Below are 18,641 nucleotides of genomic sequence, written 5' to 3'. Positions count from 1 at the left end.
ATTCAGACCAAACGTGTCCCTCGCGTCTCCGTGATCATGTGGTATTCAAGCGATCAGCCGGACCAGACCGGAGCTGCCCAAGATAAATTCCTCTGAAGGGTTTTCAGAAGGTGAAACAGCGTTTAAAGATCGTGAGGAGGTTTTTCATCACGGAGACATTATTAAGTAAAGAGAGGAGCGCTTGATGCATTTCTAATTCATCACAGGTTTGCTGTTTCAGCCTGCAGCTCGGTACTAAAGGTTCGTCCCAGCCTTTGGTGGCCCGTGTGCAAAAGGATTTGTCACCACCTATGAGGTCAGAGCAGGAAGATGAACCCAGCTGACCTTTGACCTTCAGCATTTTTACAGCATTTTGGACATTTTTGATTTTTACCTTTTTAACTTGACGATGGACTGCTGCTGTCCGGCGGAACTTACTTTGGAGTTTGTGTTTCCATTTTTAAGAAATGTTTTTAAAAGAAGTGCACTTCATCGCTAACTGGACCAGTGTGCCCTTCACACACACACAAACACTTTTACAACACTTTTATGCAAACAAACTGAATCGAGCAGAGCCAAGCAGTGCTTTATAATTAAATTTTACTAACAAGTTGTACATTAAAACACACACACAGAGCATTAAGCACCAGCGACCCTGTAATACCGGTTAGTGCAGTGAACAGCTCTTGACTCGTGTGCTCAGGAGCCAGTCACAGCCCTGTATCCATGTCACATGATCTTTGTGTAGCCTGAGGAAATATTTGAAATTGTCCTGAAATGTTGAGAAGTCTTGGTGTGGCTTGTTATATTAGTTTTTTTCTGAAGACTGAATCCAAAACTTGTGTGACACTTTTGTTGTGTGAAAACCTGTTTTTATGTCAACTGACTCTGAGCTCCTCTGAGGGCTGGACTGTGACACTCTGTGAAGAGCCATGTCCGCCAAGGAAGAAAAAAGAAACAGATGATCAGTTAGAGATGCTAAAAGTAGTCATGGTAAATCAAAATTATGAGATCTTAAGACAATATTTTGACTTGCTATCTTATAGCTTTGACTCAGTATTTGATAATTTTGACTTATTGTGAATATTCTTATCTTCTATCATCACTTCTAATATTTCATCTGTTGGACTTTTTTGGTGAAACCCTTTGAAACTTCTTTGATAAACTTGAGCTCAATTCAATACTGCTTTCCTTCCTTTCTGGGAAGTTTTCACTGGACAGCAGTGACACAAGAAAAGCATTTGGGTCTATACTTTTTTGTTTGTAGTTCACTATTTAAATGACTAAATCAGGCAACTCTAATTTTAATTAATTCCAGTCTTAAGTCATTTAATATATAATGAATGTAGAATTTATTTTGTGCTGTGTGTCAGTTTGTAAGAGAAGGTTTTTATTTCAAATGGATGAAGATTGATTTCTTCCTCAGTGGCTCCAACTGAACTTCCTGCTCTTTCAGACTCAGCTGACATGGATATTTGGGACAGTAATACTAAAGTGACAGTCAGGGCTGGTTTATACTTCAGACATTTTATGTAAATGATGCAAAGTCAACAGTGTCAGCGTCGATAACAAGGCGATAAAATGTCTCCCGCATATGCTGGTATTCATTTCTCTGAATGCAAACAAATATATGTTGGACGTGGCCTCAGGTTGCTATAGTGACAGTGTGTACTATTGCTGACAAAAACTGTTTTAAGTTTTAAATTATATATGAAAACCTGCCGCAGTGATCACATAGAAAGTGTTTAACATACAGTACATTCCTGACAGCAGTTAAACACTGACATATTTGGAGAATTTCTAAATGTCTTCCAGAGGCAATACACTGCAAACCAATAATAATAAAGTTAATGATGGAAGCCCATTTCTGCCAGGGGAAAAACATTAGGAATGATCTAAATAATATCCATCGTGAGTCAAAATTATAAAGATACTATTTTCATAATTTTGATACGATGAAGACGAACTCCAGCTCTCTCGTTGGTCCCGCCTCCACATACCTGCATTGAATTACTGCGAAAAAATAAATACAAACTGTCAGAGCTGAAAACAGATACTGTCAGGTCCTGCAACAATGGCTAACTAGTAACACCCAGACACGGTTTAACCAGCATGCTTTTAGAAGACGGCCTTCAGATGATTGTTGGCTCCAGGGTCGGCAGTGTTTGGTAAACTATTTGCATTTCTGAGAGAATGAGAAACGCCCCAACAACACAACAGCTAGCATCGTTTTAACTAATATTCAACAGACGGAGCAGAAAGAGATGAGAGCTTTTGTTCTTACACCAAACTAAATTTACTCTGCTGGAGAGCCTCTGGATCACCATCCTGCTCAGGATCCTCTATGTGGCCTTCAGACAGAAAATATCGCTGGCATGGCCTGATGGACAAGCGAACTGCACAGATGCTTTGTCGAACTAAAAACACACGAAGTCACAGAGTCCTGTAAAATAAAAACAACCCAACAAACTCGCTCAGTCATTCAGACTTCACATTTTCTCCAAGCAGCCATTGATTTCAGTGTCTCAGTCAACCTTTTTTAATGTGGACAAATCAGAAAAGAATAATGTGGCTTTGGTCATTTATTAAAATGTAAAATTTCAAAGTTAAAGAGCCAAAACATGCAAAATCATCAGTGTGGTCCTTGAAATTAAAAACATTCAATTCAAAGCTTCTTTAGTCCTCATTTATTTGAATTCCTGAACATTCCTGGACCACAAACCGTATATTATGACAGCAATAACAGCTCAACAGGTCATTTAATTTACTATGGTAATTTGTACTTTCATAGTGTAAATTACTATGACTTTTTAGCAGTTTTGTTTTTTTGTGTGGTTAGTGTTTACACATAGCTGCACATACAGTTTCAAAATATCACTTGTTTGAAAATGTTAAATGGATCTCTTGTCAAACATATGGATTGTTTAGGGTTTTGTTTTTTTTGGTCATTTTCCTTTGAGCCATCATGTAACACATGTTGTATAAATGCTTTAGTCAAGCAGATAATTGTAAAGAAAAATATCAAAAATATGTGCTGGTTGAAAAAACCTGTGACATCTGGTTGTTGGGCAACCATGTAAGTTTTATATTTGTAAAAAGAAAAAAAAAAGACTTATTTTAACAACTGAATTTTTATGGAGGGCTATTCTCATATTGAACTCTGTAGAGAATGAAGAGTTTTGTACATAATGATGAAATAATGGCCCAGATATGACGATGTACAATAATTATTTTGCTATTACAACAGATGTCTTACTAAATACAGAGATATAAATAAGAATTGATCAATATAATGTTCATTTATTTCTTAGAATAATTACAATGTTGTTGAAACACCTTGACATTTTTGAATTTGTAGTTTGTTTGCAGACATTATGGCAATGGAAAGTTTTAGCATTTCTCTGAACACATCCTGAAAACATCTTGCTACTGTTGTCACCTAATCACTGGTTTTAATGAATAACTGTTTTTCTAACATCAACCTATTTAAAGGAGTCAATAGCCATGTACTGTATACATTCTTAGAAAAGCGTGATTATAATGTAATTAAAAGACACTAATACCAGAAAACATTGTTATTGGACGATTAACTAAATCCCCAGATTACATTCAAATAATGTTTTTAAATGCTAATGGCAAATAACCCACAGGTTAAGGTAAAGTTAAGGTTGGATAACTAAAGCACTGGATTAAGATTAGAGAAGAAAAAGCTAACATAACTGTAGGTCTGCAAGAGGACACAAAAGACATTTTCATGATCTGAAGGATGTCTTCTTTCTGCCCCGAAAGATAAAATATTTGCCTGAGTTTAGTTAAATCCAGTAGCTGGCCCAGGCCTGCATAGTTAATGCAGCGGACTTGATGCTCGTCAAGCGGAAAACCAAAACATTGGTTTTGCCTCAGGAAAACATTTTATCTATGCGACCAAATCAAAGAGTAACGTACGGAGCGCCGAGGTCACAAATGTGGCTGAACAAAATCCGCCCAAATTAAGATTTGTAACATATAATCCATGATGTACAAATCAGAGAAAATGGGAAGCATCTATTTTCAAATCAAAGGAGCTTAATGAGATTGTCTTACTTGCAGTGTTTGCAAGCCACAACTTTGTGTGCATTTAAACTTTGCCAGTGAACAGTATCTACAATATCTTATGAGCTTGTTGGTTCCTTTCAGTCTTGACAGTTGCTTGTTTGTTAGCTTTGGCTGCCACTCATTGGTGTCAGCAAAAGTTAACAGACCAGCTAAGTTAGTTTGTGGCTATCCTCAACTTTTAATGCTAAGGCATTTGCCTTAATATTTGACTCAACATTACATTAAGTGCAGTGGGAGAAAAAAAATAAGACACTACAAATTCAAAATGTCAATGTAAGCTAATATAATATAGTCATTATGTTGCATAGCTACACGTTTTGCTCCGTTGACACTGTTTTTATTTTATTGAAGCCATATAACCACTACACTAAACCACTCTGACAGCCTGAAGGACTCCATGAAAGTATTGATAAGAAGCGTTAAGAGGAAGGAGATGTCATGAAATTGCGCTCTATTGATTTTTTGTTTTGTCCGCATGATGACCTACAGTTGGGGATTTCTTTTGTAAGCAAATGCAAAGATGTTTATCACAGTCTTATGTTAACTTTGTTGTAACTTGAACTTTGTTGAATGTCTTTCATGACATTGTTTGTTTGCTTTTGCTTGATACAGTATTACAATAAAAAGAATTCACACAGCGGCCATTTTGGACATTTGGGAAGTTTTATCTAGAAGACTAGCTAGCTCCGCGCTACACAACCCCTGCTAACCAAGATGAAACACATGTAGCATGTTCATGTCACAGTGAAAAACATGTAACATAAACTAATAGATTCCTGCTGTTAGAGAAATATAGATTCACATTTTAATACTTGGGCCCGAAGCTAATGTTAGCTAGTGTTAGCTAAGTTCTGTAGTAAGCTAAGTAAGCTGGTTAGCTTCCCAGCTAGCTTCTTGTGTGTTGAAATAACACCATCTTGTTCTGTTTTTTATATTTATTCTAGTTTAATTTTCAAGACGGCTGCTGTGAGAATAAGGTCAGAGGGGATTTTTTATGCAACATTTAAGGTTGTGGTGAGGGCACTGTCCTGGATTGCATTTTTAAAATGACATTTCTTTTTAAATTATTTTAGTTTAGCTGAAGTGACAGTAACCCTAACCCTTGCTGAAGAAAACCTTTAAGTATCATAAACTTCTGTTGCCACAGAGCTTATTTTCTGCAATAGTCCACAATCCATTGGAGAAACCCCTTTGGCTTTTTGTCGAAGGAACCAGGGCGATGCTAACTTCCGGGTTTGCCTACAAAAATACATCATCCCTGCAGCACTCTATTACTTTAACCACGGTGGGGATTTTTGTCATTAAACAGCAGCTTCAATTTTAAAGGATTCTCTTGCCTGTTTTCTATAGAGAGCACTGGGGGTTATAATGTGTGTAAAACTGCCAACAATTATATAAACCGTATGCTTTAAACCTGCTATAACTATAACACATTTTTGGCCACTTGGGGGCAGCAGAAACAAGTTTGAACACATCGACATATCACCTTTTAAGTTGATATAGGAAACTTGTTGGCAAACAGTTGCTTATGTACACATCCTGCAATTAACTTTCACATTGTCACATTATTTTCTTAATGTCATTTGATATATTATTATAATAAAACTTTGGATTATAGCCGCTTTAAAATGTGAGGGAACATTTTGAAGTAAGGTTTTTTACCAGTACTACTTATGTTGAAAGAACCACATGTGAAAGCGTATCTTTAAACTGAAGTGAACAAAACAATTCAAATCAGTCGCAGTCTTATTCTCATAAAGAATACAAATAAGCATATTTCCAAAAATGTTGAAGTGTTCCTTTAAGGCACAATGGGGTCTGATGTTATATAAAAGGTATAATCAATATGAATAGTCTGTCATCCATCTCTTTATTTTAATAATATACAAAATTAAGAAAACAAATACACTTAAAAAGAGAACGATACAAAGATGTTCGTAAAAAAATCATCAATACCGAGACTAGTAAATATAATCACATACTTGAATCAAAGCAGTAATGTTTGAATGTAATTTATTATTAATTATTGATTGTTGTAATTTTTTAAATTATTAAGTGAAGAACAGAGGATACAGCTTTTCGCTTTTCGTACTCATGCCACAGTGTGTTTCATTACAGCTGTTCCATCTTTCTCTCTTCTCTTTCCCCCCCATTTAAAAGCTCCCATGTCTTCTTCTCTCCCTTTGGCAGACGCCTCCCCCCCCTGCTGCTGATTGGCTGTCTTGCCTGCGCTTCATAGATGTCCTCCAATAGTGTGCTTCCTCTGGGGGAGTAGCTGATGGAGGACCAGGTGAGGACGGAGCCACGGTACGGCCTAAAAACACAATTATATTTTCAAATGATGGATACAAAACAAGCCCAAAGAGTTTATAAATACTATAATAATAATAATAATAATAATTTATATATGAAAGGACAATTAAATATTTTTTTAAGAAAAATATATTAGTAAAGGACTGACAGCATATTGGTTCCTATTGATTACCTTATTTTATACCTATTGATTACCCCCCCCCCCGACACGTTTTATGACATACAAATGATCAAATAATTTCTGTCTGATGTGGCTTTTTCACAAAAATGTTTAAATACGCGAAACATTCTTAAAATGGCGTCTACTCCTTCTCCCTTCTTGACAGTCCATGAAAGTGCAACTTCTTCTAACTTCAAAAGTTTTACTGCTGGCCACACGATGTCTCCAAACTGCTCAAGGCATCAGTTTTAAATAAAAAGCTTTGTCTGTATAAAATATAGTCCGAAGTCCCTGATTTCAATTCAGAAATATCTGTCATTACCCTGAACTATCGACCAGCTCACTTCAGACTTAATGTTAGCTGCATTAGCCTGCTAGCTAAAGTTCTGTCACTTTATGCAGGAATGAGACATATTGTAGGTGAAATGCTTTTAAGATTTTACTGTTATTGTTTCTACTTGTTTGTGCTGTTTGTACACGTGGATACTTGTTGTCTGTGTACATTTTAGAAATGTTGGGTAGATATACTTAACACTTATGAATGCAGCAGGGTTTAACTTTAAACCTTGTTTGAAGGTTTGTGCTACGGCTTTAAAACTGTTAAACCTCAATTTAAACAGACTTGATCCTTACTGGTGCAACCCGACTATAGATGACTAAAATTACTGATCATACACACACACACACACACACACACACACAGACACATACATGTAGACGCCGCTGGTCATGTAGTTGAAGACTTCTTTGTAGCGGAGGGGATAATCCCACACCTGGACGTCTGTCACCTGACCATCAAAACCTGAAAAATCAATCACAGGCTCACCTAACCAGGCATACTGAACACACACACACACACACACACACAAACAGCAGATAGATGATATTAGAGACAACGATGAAGATTACAGATGATTACATGCAAAATCAAACAGGTTGTTAAACTGTTTCCTGTCCTGTCTGTATTAAACTGATTATATTTTATTTACCTCAATAAGACGAGGATACCCGTTCAATGGAGCGCAGGTGGAATATGTGTAACCTGAAATTCTTTTCAGCTGATAATCAAACAGCAGCAGGTGGTAGAGATGCAGTGATAAACTTGAATTCCATCTTTTTACAGCTTGTACGTGTTGGCAAAGACACAACAGAACCTTTTCAGCCATGACAAGCTGTGTACATTTAGTTTACAGGTCAGCATAAGCGGCATTTGACGTTTTGTGTGCCAAACTCAAATGGAGTGAAAACCACTGCTGGTTGTCCAAAACCCAATCAACACAATTAATAAGCACGCAAACAGGTGATTCAGGCCGTGTCTACCGCAATTATTGAGATTCATAAAACAGAAGCATACAAATGCACAACTTTATAAATCTGCCGAAACAAATGCGTATGTATATTTCTGATATTTCTGTCTTTGTGCCTACACAGAGTTTTAGCAGAAATTCAGACCAAAAAGAGTCCTGCGTTAAAACAATGCGGGGGGGCTGCGCTGGTGGGGGCGTGTTGTTTAAGGCACCGATGACACTTGAAATTTGATGACGCCAAAATACTGCACAGCGGTCTGTAATACTCTTAAACAGGATTTACAACTCTGGAAAGTTATCATGGCAATAATTCATCTCATGTTGTGAAGATTGCGAGATAAACAGTAAAAGCAGTGCTCATGTTAAAAAGGGATCTACCAGGAATGTGCACTTGCTTGTATTTGATTGGTCAGCGCAGTCAGACTTGCGCACGAGGCCACTGTTGGTCTGGACGTGGCCTTGGGTATCTGATCCAGAGACTGCTAATCTACAAAGACGTATCCAATTTTTTTGTTTGTTGGTCTGAAATTCGGTCAGCTATAGCTACAAAAATGATAAACAAGTAAAATTGCTTTAATCTGTCCTCACCTGAATAGGCAGCATCTTTCTGATGCTAATCCTCGAGCCGCTAAACACCTGGGCCACATTCTTCGCGGCGTCCAGGGTGAGGCAGACTCTGGTCCAGATGTCCGATCCAACGTTTGACCAGAACCATATGTCAGGTTTAAAGTACAGGTGGTCGTAATGGTATCTGTCGAAGAACAAGCTAAACTGATCAGTGCCAGTGACTGTCAGCTTCAGAAGGATTCTGCTGGATGGACTGAGTGTGAAGATGGAGGGCCCGCTTGCTTGACTGTCGGTGAGGTAACGCAGACACACGGACACACCTGCAGGGGTCAGTGTTCACATGGGGAGTGATGATTGACAAATAGTTGACAAAGTTACATAAAAAACAAACACGTGAACACTTGTTTTGTTGTTTTAGTGCCTGAATTAAGAAAAGAAACACCTAAAAATACACAATATATAGTACAGACAACAGAAATAGACCTGTGCAATGACAATCCACCAAAGGCTCTCATTATTATCTATCTATAATTCTATTATTATAAGTATTTAGCTACTCTTTACGCAACCTTAAACAAGTGCTTTATTTGTCTGAACATAACCATAAAAACCTTAATCATGATTCAGTTTTTGTACAAATGTTATGGTGAATATTATAATGTGCTCAATATGAACATTTTGCAGTGACACTACCTGCTCAGCTAATCCAAGCTAACTGAATGTTGTCTGCCAAACATGAAACAGCAGAAAGCCAAGGTAAATGAACTGTCGAGGTTAAATTAAACATTTAGCAAGCCAGAATGAGACAGATATGTTTCTCAAAATATGGTTCAATCGTGAACGGGCCTACTGGGAACAGGCCTACTGGGAACAGGCCTACTGGGAGACGGCGTTTGTGCTAAAACTATTAAACTGGACGTGCTCTACTTAATTGTAGCATCTGGTGCTGATGGTCCAGAGCCTTCTGGGATAATCTGTATTCGTAAATATGCATAAAGATGACAGCCTTGCAAATAGTGCAGTTGTATCATCTATTATTCTTGCTCAAAAATATGTTTGGATCGTGTTTTTTGGGCCATATTGCCCAGACTTATATTTCACAGGCTTTTTTGTTCTGAAGGACAGAATTTTTGGATTTTCTCTTGGGAAAAAAAATAGGCAAAGAACCGCCATAACATTGAACCACAATAAACTGAAAGTATAATAAAGTGACGGTACGTATAATTGACTAACACAAAAAAGTGTTAAATTACTCTTTAATGAAGAACATGATTCCAGCCTTTTGACAGAGAAGATTTTACAAACAAGTATGTAAAATTGATTAATGTTGGAACAATGTGCTGGATTCGGTTCCTGTTCGGCCTCTTTCCCACACAAGAGTCAAAACTGTATCCTCTAACAGCATCACCTCTTAACAGGAATACCAGAGGATTTGTAGATTAAATAACATTTGGGACTTCACATCCTGACACTGTTTCTGTTTGGATTTGTAGTTTGTGAATGTACTCACCTCTAGTAGAAGGTTCTGTGGTCCAGGGAGGGGAGGTGGTGGTGGTGGGGTTCCAGGAATGGGTGGTGGTGTAGGAGGGAGGGGTAGGAGGAGAGTAATAAGGGGGATAGAAGGATATTCCTCCTCTATCAAGAGACAAAGTGAACATCTTCCCGTTTAAATTTTGCCCATAAGTTCCTAGAGAAAGAAAGAAAGAAGAGATACCACACAGACAGGTTGTCAGCATACTATACAATATACTGTATGTGTTTAATTCATTTTTTTTTAATCTTATTTGTCAACAAATCCGTTAAAAAGACCAAAAACAACAATGTGTGAGTGTGTGTCTCGATACTCTCTGACTGAGAGCCACAGACGGGGACTTCCCATGATGCACTGAGCTGTCCTCCTCTCCCTCTCCATCTCGACACATTCATGTCCCACCAATGTTACTAACTTTATATCTTCCCCGGAGTTTCTTTGTGCTTTCTCGTCTCGCAGGTTCCTGTGGATCGTGGTCCTGGTATGCCTGTCTGCTGCCGCCATGGGCCTGCTTGACTCTCATCGCTACAATTATTATTATTAGTCATATTTCAGTTATTATTACAGCTGTAACGACTCTATGTGTCTCTCTCTCTCCCTCCAACCCAGCCGGTCAAAGCAGATGACCGTCCACCTAGAGTCTGGTCCTGGTTCCTGCCTCTTAAAAGGAAGTTTCTCCTCTCCACTGTGGCCAAAGTGCTTGCTCATTGTGGGAACTGTTCTCTGTAATAACATTATAAAGAGTCAGTCTGGAGCTGCTCTATTTGTAAAGTGTCATGAGATGACCGGTGTTGTGATTTGGTGCTATATAAATAAAACTGAATTTAATTGAATAGTTTACTTTTCTGTAGTTTTTAATCAAACGTTTCTCAATCAGAAGGAAATACACTACAGTGTGTGTGTTCATGGTGAGGAAGGAACATGTCACCCAGTGCAATGTGTTTTTGACCTCTACGGCTCCGAGGAATAAGATGTATCAGGCTTTGGATACACAGACAATACTTAGATCAATTCATGGTTGCTTTTGGTCTTTTAATTGGATTTGTTAAATACAAGAAAAATATTAGTCATTAATTATTAGGGTTTGATAACCTATCCTGAAGTCTAACTTAAACACTGAATCACTGACAAACTAAAAGACGTGTGTGCATGTGTGTGTGAATTTCAGGAAGTACTAACAGTACACAGTATGCATAGTGTACTAGTTTTTGAGAAATCAGCTTCTACTTTGCTCTGATTGAAAAACTTAACTGCCGTCCTCACGTCAGTTAAACTGTGACTTTGAACTGCAGCCAAACAAACATCTCAAAGTGAAAGCAACACAGTTGAGATTTCTTTTGTGTTTGTTCTGTCTCACCACCGTCCACAATTAAGTTTGAAAGATTTTTTCATTTCCTTTGTGCTTTGCATTATTGGCAAAAAATTTTGGTGTCTTTTTCCAGGATGAACACGCGACATAATAAAGTTATTTAACTAACATACTCAGAACCTGCTTAGAGTCAGTGTGAAGTCTGGAACTGGGACACAGCTTCCTTTTCAGCAAGACAAACACACACACACACACACACACACACACACGTACACCCACTTGTCATCGGACCGCTGGAGTAGTTCACTTACACACTTTACTGTTGGACATGTTGCACTGTTTGAGTTCCTCTTGATAAAAATGTCTTCATGTGTGAATTATGTGTGATTTTGTTTATATAACCTGCATTTAACCAGGAAGAGATATTTAAAAAATCTCTTGTGTGTGTGTGTGTGTGTGTGTGCACTCACCTGTTGTCCTCGTCCATGATGTAGGTTCTACAGCCGTAGTTGTTGGTTTTGCAGTCGTAGTTGTTGGTTTTGCAGTCGTAGTTTTTGGTTTAGGTTTAGGTCTAGGTTTTGTTTCGAGTCCAAAATTTGTGAGAACCAATGCTGACATCACTGCCACCACCATGGTAACATAAAGCAGCTTCATCTTCATCCCCGCCCGGCTGACCAGAGTCTCTACAGTGAAGGGTGAAAGTGTTTATCTGTCTGTTTATCTGTCTGTCGCCTCTCTGAACAGGCTGCTCTTCAGCTCATATCTCATATTTCATTCCTGGTTCCGGCGTCAGCAGGCATTTTAAGTTTCAGTTCTGTGCACAGAGACTCCTCCTGACTCGCAGTTTGTGTTGGTTCAGGGGGCTCACTGAACCCCCTAGTGGCCACAACCAAACATGCATGTGGGGGTTTAAATATTATATTGAGAAGCTAGAAACAGATAACAAGTTATATGTTACAGCATTCTGTTTTTATTTCATAATCTATGATATTGATAAGCTGCCTTGGAATAATATCGATCTTGTTGTGGCTTCTTATTTATTTACTCATAAAAGTAAATTAAGTCCTTGCTTCCCTGAACGCTGTCCCTAATGTACACACAGCATTCATAGCCTAGTTTAGTCTGCCACCTGTTTTAACATTTAAGCTGGGGTTCATATTAGGGTAGGTCTATCTCAGCTGATACCTTTGATACTAATACTTTTAATTAAATAAGATTTTGAATGCAGAACTTTCACTTGTAACAGAGTATGTTTACGTTGTAGTATCGCTACTTTTACTTAAGTAAAAGATGTGAGTACTTCTTCCACCACTGCATGTCGGAGGGAGTCGTTTGTCCGTCACTTGATTGACTGATTCACTTTGGCATACTGTGTCAGCATATTGGACCCAAAAACACATACAGTTCTGATTTGAAATTTTGCTCAATGAAGCATTTCAAAGATTGCAAATGTGAACACAGGTTGCAAACATAACATGTGAAAGGTAAAATTAAGGTCATATAAAGCAATATGCAACTACTTACAACAAAAAGTAGTTTAGTAGTAGTAATAACAAACTTTATTTACAGCACCAGCCATCTTTCATAAAAGATATGCAGCTCAAAGTGCTTTACAAGAAGACGAAAAATAAATGGATAAATAAAAAGAAGACGTTTTAAACAACTGTTAGAATATAAAGTGTCATAAGGTTTTGGGGGAGCATCACGTTAGGTTGAATTGTTGATTCATGATCTGTCAATTAACCAACCTATTTTGGAATAGACAAACAGTTCAGATACATTTCATGGAGAATTGCACAATAACCTCTGACAGTGTTGTAATAATCTACGTGGAGGAAACCAGTTCATCCAGAGTGATGTGTGGGGAACAGAGAGGAGCACGTGATGTCTGACTCTGCTGTGATTTCCCTGAACACACCACAGTTTCCTCTCTGTGCAGAACCATAAGAGCCACGAGGTCCTGTTCTCTGTATTTTGTTCTGGGAATAAATACTGTAATCCCAGTTTATTTAGACTAAAATAGAAATAAAAGATTCTGCTGTTTTCCCAACAGGACACAACTCCAACTGTTTTATTCCTTGAGGTGAAAATATAATTCAAGAGCTACAAGAAAAAATTGAATATGAAAAATTAAAATAACAAAAATGTTGAGACTTTGTCGCAGGGGTGAACTTCACTTTTCTCAGACAAATACAGAAACCACACACAATGACAAAGCACTGCAAACCACAACTAAAATAAACATCATATCAACAACTCGCTCTGTCCATAAGTCTCATCTTTCAGTTCCTAAAACCTGCCTCATTTCAAAGGAGGATTAGCATTAGCAGGGTCGGATTAACCCGGGGTAAAAATGAGCTGTGGACCCAGTATTGTCAGTGCCCTTCAAAACCAAAAAGAAAAAAGAAAAACATCTGGCACAGCTGTGGTTTTAAAGGAAAAGTTTGACATTTTGTAAGATATGCTGATTTGTTTCTTTGCCGAGAGTTAGATGAGAAGATTGAAACAACGTTTATATGTGTACCAGACTATTTCTTGGCCAGGACCAGTTACAGTTTGTTTGATGTACGGAAATCACATATAAACTGTTCATAATCGAGGTGCTGATTTTGTTACCGTTGGACAGAGAGCGAGGCTAGCTGTTCCCCTCTGTTTCCAGTCTGTGTGCTAAGCTAACCTGCTTCATATTTACCAGACAGATAAGATAATGATATCAGTCTTCTCATCTAACTAAGTGAATACATGTATTTCCCAAACTGTCAAACTTTTCCTTCGGTTCTATTTACGCACAAAGAGTATTTGGTTCGGGTTTTGGAGAGACCATCGTCATGGTTAAAAGAAACACAGGAAACACAAAACAACAAAAAGTTGCGAAAGTCCAACATTTTATTGACCCATCCATCCACCTCGTCCTCTGTGGACTTTGTGACTCTATAACAAGTCACACTTCTTCCTACCAGAAGAAGGGACCTACCATTCAGTTTCTACTGTGTTTTAGTGGTTGATATTACCAAACAAATTTGCAGTAAATCAAATTACCACAAGTAGCTGCCACACAGACAAGCGTCAGGGCCCCTGAGGGTCTACAGTTACCTGCTTTTCCAGTGGTGGAAGTACATTTACTCAAATTCTGCACTGAAGTACAGTTTTGAGGTATTTGTACTTTTCACCACACTGTGAGAGTAATTATCTTGTCAACAAATGATCTTTGGAGGGTTTGTGTGGCTCAGCCTGATGACATCATCACTGAACAATGCTGATGTACAAGTCCTCCAGACGTCCTTGTTTCTTCTTCTACTGTGTTATTCATCAACCCTGTCTTCTTCCTAGTTTTTGCTGTTTTAAGTTCATTGATCTCTTTTATATAACACACAACAATGTAAATGTGAAAATATGTAAGGACTTTTTCTGCATCTATGAACGGTTAAGTCATAATAAATGATAAATGAAGTGTGTTATGAAACATTTATTATCCATTTGTAAATGTGTTCAAATCTCATGGAGACACATTGAGCTTTAAGGCTCATTCTTGATCTTGGAAATGATGAACTGATTTCTTCCAGAGCTCTTGACTGCATCATCGGCGTTCGCTGAGAGACTGAAGAGGAAGTTTTATAGATAAATACATAAATATAATTGATTAATTCATAGATCATGTTGATTAATCAGTCATAATAATATAACCACTTAATATAATAAATGCATACTTTATATTTAATATTCAAGTAAAATATGATGACATATTTTATACATATTGTCAGTCATTCATCATCTGTTTATAGACGGTTCACAGGAGTTGTTGACAAACGTCTTTATAACTGTTTACAAGAAGATTTTAGTGTTTTAAAAATCCTATTAATTATTCATATATTCCTATAAATGCTAAATAATGTGAAGTATGAGTGTGATGCATCTCACAAATCAACATATAAACTTGGAACAACCCAAAAGCTTTAATGCTAGTTAGCACTGAACAGATGTTTGGTCGCTATGACCAACTGTTTGTAGTCCGGAAGTGTGATAATGTACAAAAAAAGGTGAAGAAACAAGCCAGAATAAGAACTTCTGCATTTCAAAACAAAGTGCAGCAGTGTCCCACATCAGCACATCGGACCTCAAATTAGTCGTCTTCAGTTGAAGTGAATGGGAGACCGGAAAGTAATGTAACCATACCTTTATACTTTAATTGTGTTCATGTCGATAAAGCAAATTAGAATTTGAAAAAAAAAAAAAAAAAAAAAAAATCAACAAGGGTGCCTTTATTTTGAAGGCTGTTTTAGCGGAAGTATTGTTTTCCGGTTTTCGGTGTTGACGCCGGCAAACTGCCACCGTGGACCGAGCTGACAGCTGCAGGATGACAGCATGGATAACAACAACACACACTGCCGGTGCTGCTGCTCTATAAAACCCCAGACTCACAGCGAGCTGTTTACTGCTTTCTACCGGAGCTTTCCACCGGAGCCATGGGCGTCCTCATCTCACACATCTTCTCCAGGTTCACCTCCAAGACACCTGTCAGGATCTTAATGGGTGAGATTTCATTTTCTTGTGACAATTAATTATGATGACTATTATTATTATTATTATTATTAGCGTAGTTGACAGATGTAGTAGAAATACTAACAGAAGTATCAATGGTTCCTTCTCTTGTATAATTGTAGTTTTATTTTGTTATTTTTCCTGTTTCTTTCTATTATCTTTAGCAACATGAATAAAAGTAACTGGTGCTGAAACAATTAATCAATCAGTCAGGTTTAGTTTGATCACCATTTTTAATAATCGATTTATCAAGTAAAAAGTGAAGCATTAACCAATCAGTGATGAGTTTATAAACTGATGTTTTTTTACTTTTATAAATGAAACTACACAACAGTTTATAAGACACTTTATTGTAAAACAGTAAAATGTCGGGATAATATTACTTTTGTTGTTTAAGTGACATTTTCATTTTGTGACTTTTACTTGTAATGCAGTATTTTCATATTGCAGTTTACTTTTACTTAAGTAAAGTGTGTGTGTGTGTGTGTGTGTGTGTGTGTGTGTGCTGCAGTGGGTCTGGATGCAGCAGGTAAAACCACTCTGCTCTACAGACTGAAGCTGGCCGAGGTCGTCACCACCATCCCAACTATTGGTCAGTGATCTGTTTGATCTGTTTATAATAGCGCACACATTTAATGGAAATATAAAATAACACAATAAACTTCTGTGTGTGTGTGTGTGTGTGTGTGCGCGCGCAGGTTTTAATGTGGAGACCGTGGAGTATAAGAACATCAGTTTTACAGTTTGGGATGTTGGTGGTCAGACGATCATCAGACCTCTGTGGAGACATTACTTCACTAACACACAGGTACTACGACTACTACTACTATTATTATGACAGGAAGACAAAAGTAAAGGTAATTTTTAGGAAACAGTAATGTCTGTCTGTCTGTCTGTCTGTCTGTCTGTGTCTTCAGGGTCTGATATTTGTGGTCGACAGCAACGACCCCGAGAGGATTAAAGAAGCTGCTGACGAGCTGCACAAGATGGTATCTCACCTTAATCTTTAGTTAATTACTACAGAGCTGTAGTAAGTTGTCGTGATCAGAATCTGATTAATTGAAGTGTGTGAACAAATACCAGGAATTTGACTCCGGTTTTAAGTTTCTCTCAATGTTACACACAGAAAATAGAAACAGACGTACAGCTGAAATCAAGGACAACAAAGCTGAACAAAGATAGGTACAAAAGACAGATAGAAATAACAAGTAGGTGGAAAAAATAGGTGTATATATAAATATATACTAATATCAACAACATACAATGTCTATATACAAGTTTATAGTATCGATAGTAGTTTATTGTTGTATAGTACTGCAACAGTTGCAGTGGTACAAAAGAAGTAAAACAATTCAGAATCAGTTAAGATCTTCATTCCCACCACGACGGATCAGTTCTACTAATTAAATCACTGATTGGTCGACATCTTAATTCACAAAAAACCTTCCTCCAGCTCTCCTGTTAAAGTCACTGCCTGTTGTGTTTGTGTGTTGCAGTTGGAGGAGGACGAGCTGAGGGGCGTGGCCTTACTGGTGTTTGCTAACAAACAAGATTTGCCCAGAGCCATGTCCGTCAGTGACATCAGCGAGTCCCTGGGCCTATCAGGAGTCTCGCAGCCGGTAGGTGTCCGTGGCATAATCCCACAATGCAATAAGTCCCATTTTATAGATGATCCTGTCGTGATGACGCCACACATGATGATGATGATGATTTTTAATTATATGAAATCACAATACACAATGCTGCTTTTCGTCTCTCCCATTTCAAAATGTGTAAAATCTAAACTTTTGAATTAAAAAATGTGTTATTAACCTGTAATATGATTTTAAATATGTTGAAAGTAAATTGTTCAGAGTGTCAGCGTGATAATTTCAACTAACTTTATTTTGCCACACAGTGTTGGCACAATACAAAATTCAAATGATCGTAAAACAGGAAATCTCTATTAATCAGAGCTGGTCTGAACTCTTCAACCTGGTGTCTGCAGCAGGTTTAGTTTAAACCTCACATACAGCGACCTCTAGTGGCAGAGAGACACAGCAGCTGGGTTTAAACTACAGTGATTGAGTTTGTGAGTGATTTTTACCAGACAACCCAGGTTTAAATGTTATTTTAAACTGAAGCTTACGTCTTTGTCCCTCTGTGTGTGCAGTGGTTCGTCCAGGCATCCTGTGCTGTCAGCGGTACGGGTCTGCTCGAGGGTCTGGACTGGCTCTCCAACCAGATCCTAAAACAGTAGACGCTGATGTTGAAGACTCTGGTGTTCTGATTTGTTTTGTTTGCTGCTGATCAGCTGAGCCGAGCCAGTGAATCCAGGAGAAACATGAAGGATCCCTCGTGGCTTTGACATGTTAATTACACCTCGATCACAAAGACATTTTACTGCTGCGTTCACAGCACGCTGTAGATCCCGGACATCCCAGCTTCCTTCTGGAAAACACCAAGATCAGTTTGAATGTCATTACCTCAAGCTGCTGTTACACTGCAGTGAATGGTGCCTTCCTACATGTGCTGCTTACTTTATAATTGGCTTTACAAGGCAGACATGAATGTGTTTTTATTGTTTCTCATATTTATGGTGAAACCAGTGTGATGTGAAACTGATTTTTTTGTTTATTAATAATTCTTTTATTACAATTCATAAAATGACAATGCAGCACTGACATCAAATGTTTCATTGCTAAAATCAAAAAATGCTGATCAGGAGTGGCTAAAAATCAAACCGATATATTTTTTTGTGTAACAGAAGTATTCTGCTGTCTGTGCGCCGTGTTGGGAACCACTGTTTTAGACAATCAGGTGGATTATTTTCATGGGAAACAAATTAAACTGCTTTGATTC

General features: G+C 37.9%; 2 protein-coding genes across 2 annotated transcripts; one reads left to right on the top strand and one right to left on the bottom strand.

Annotated features, from left to right (window-relative positions):
- Positions 1-5,925: 5,925 nt before the first annotated feature.
- LOC139283023 (uncharacterized) lies at positions 5,926-12,031 on the bottom strand. The gene is made up of 5 exons (XM_070902959.1): positions 11,732-12,031; positions 9,932-10,108; positions 8,443-8,741; positions 7,259-7,386; positions 5,926-6,388 (listed from the first exon to the last, which is right to left on the bottom strand). The coding sequence occupies exons 1-5, from the start codon at positions 11,919-11,921 to the stop codon at positions 6,187-6,189; spliced, it is 996 nt and encodes a 331-aa protein (XP_070759060.1). The 5' UTR covers positions 11,922-12,031; the 3' UTR covers positions 5,926-6,186.
- A 3,693-nt stretch (positions 12,032-15,724) lies between these two features.
- LOC139282301 (ADP-ribosylation factor 4-like) lies at positions 15,725-18,039 on the top strand. Its single transcript, XM_070901919.1, has 6 exons — positions 15,725-15,791; positions 16,312-16,392; positions 16,499-16,608; positions 16,718-16,789; positions 17,297-17,419; positions 17,953-18,039. Exons 1-6 carry the CDS (start codon positions 15,725-15,727, stop codon positions 18,037-18,039), a joined length of 540 nt encoding a protein of 179 aa, XP_070758020.1.
- The last annotated feature ends 602 nt before the right edge of the window (positions 18,040-18,641 follow it).

Source organism: Enoplosus armatus, chromosome 3 (assembly GCF_043641665.1).
Source record: "Enoplosus armatus isolate fEnoArm2 chromosome 3, fEnoArm2.hap1, whole genome shotgun sequence".
Lineage (NCBI taxonomy): Eukaryota > Metazoa > Chordata > Actinopteri > Centrarchiformes > Enoplosidae > Enoplosus > Enoplosus armatus.
This window is presented reverse-complemented; position numbering and strand designations above follow the sequence as displayed.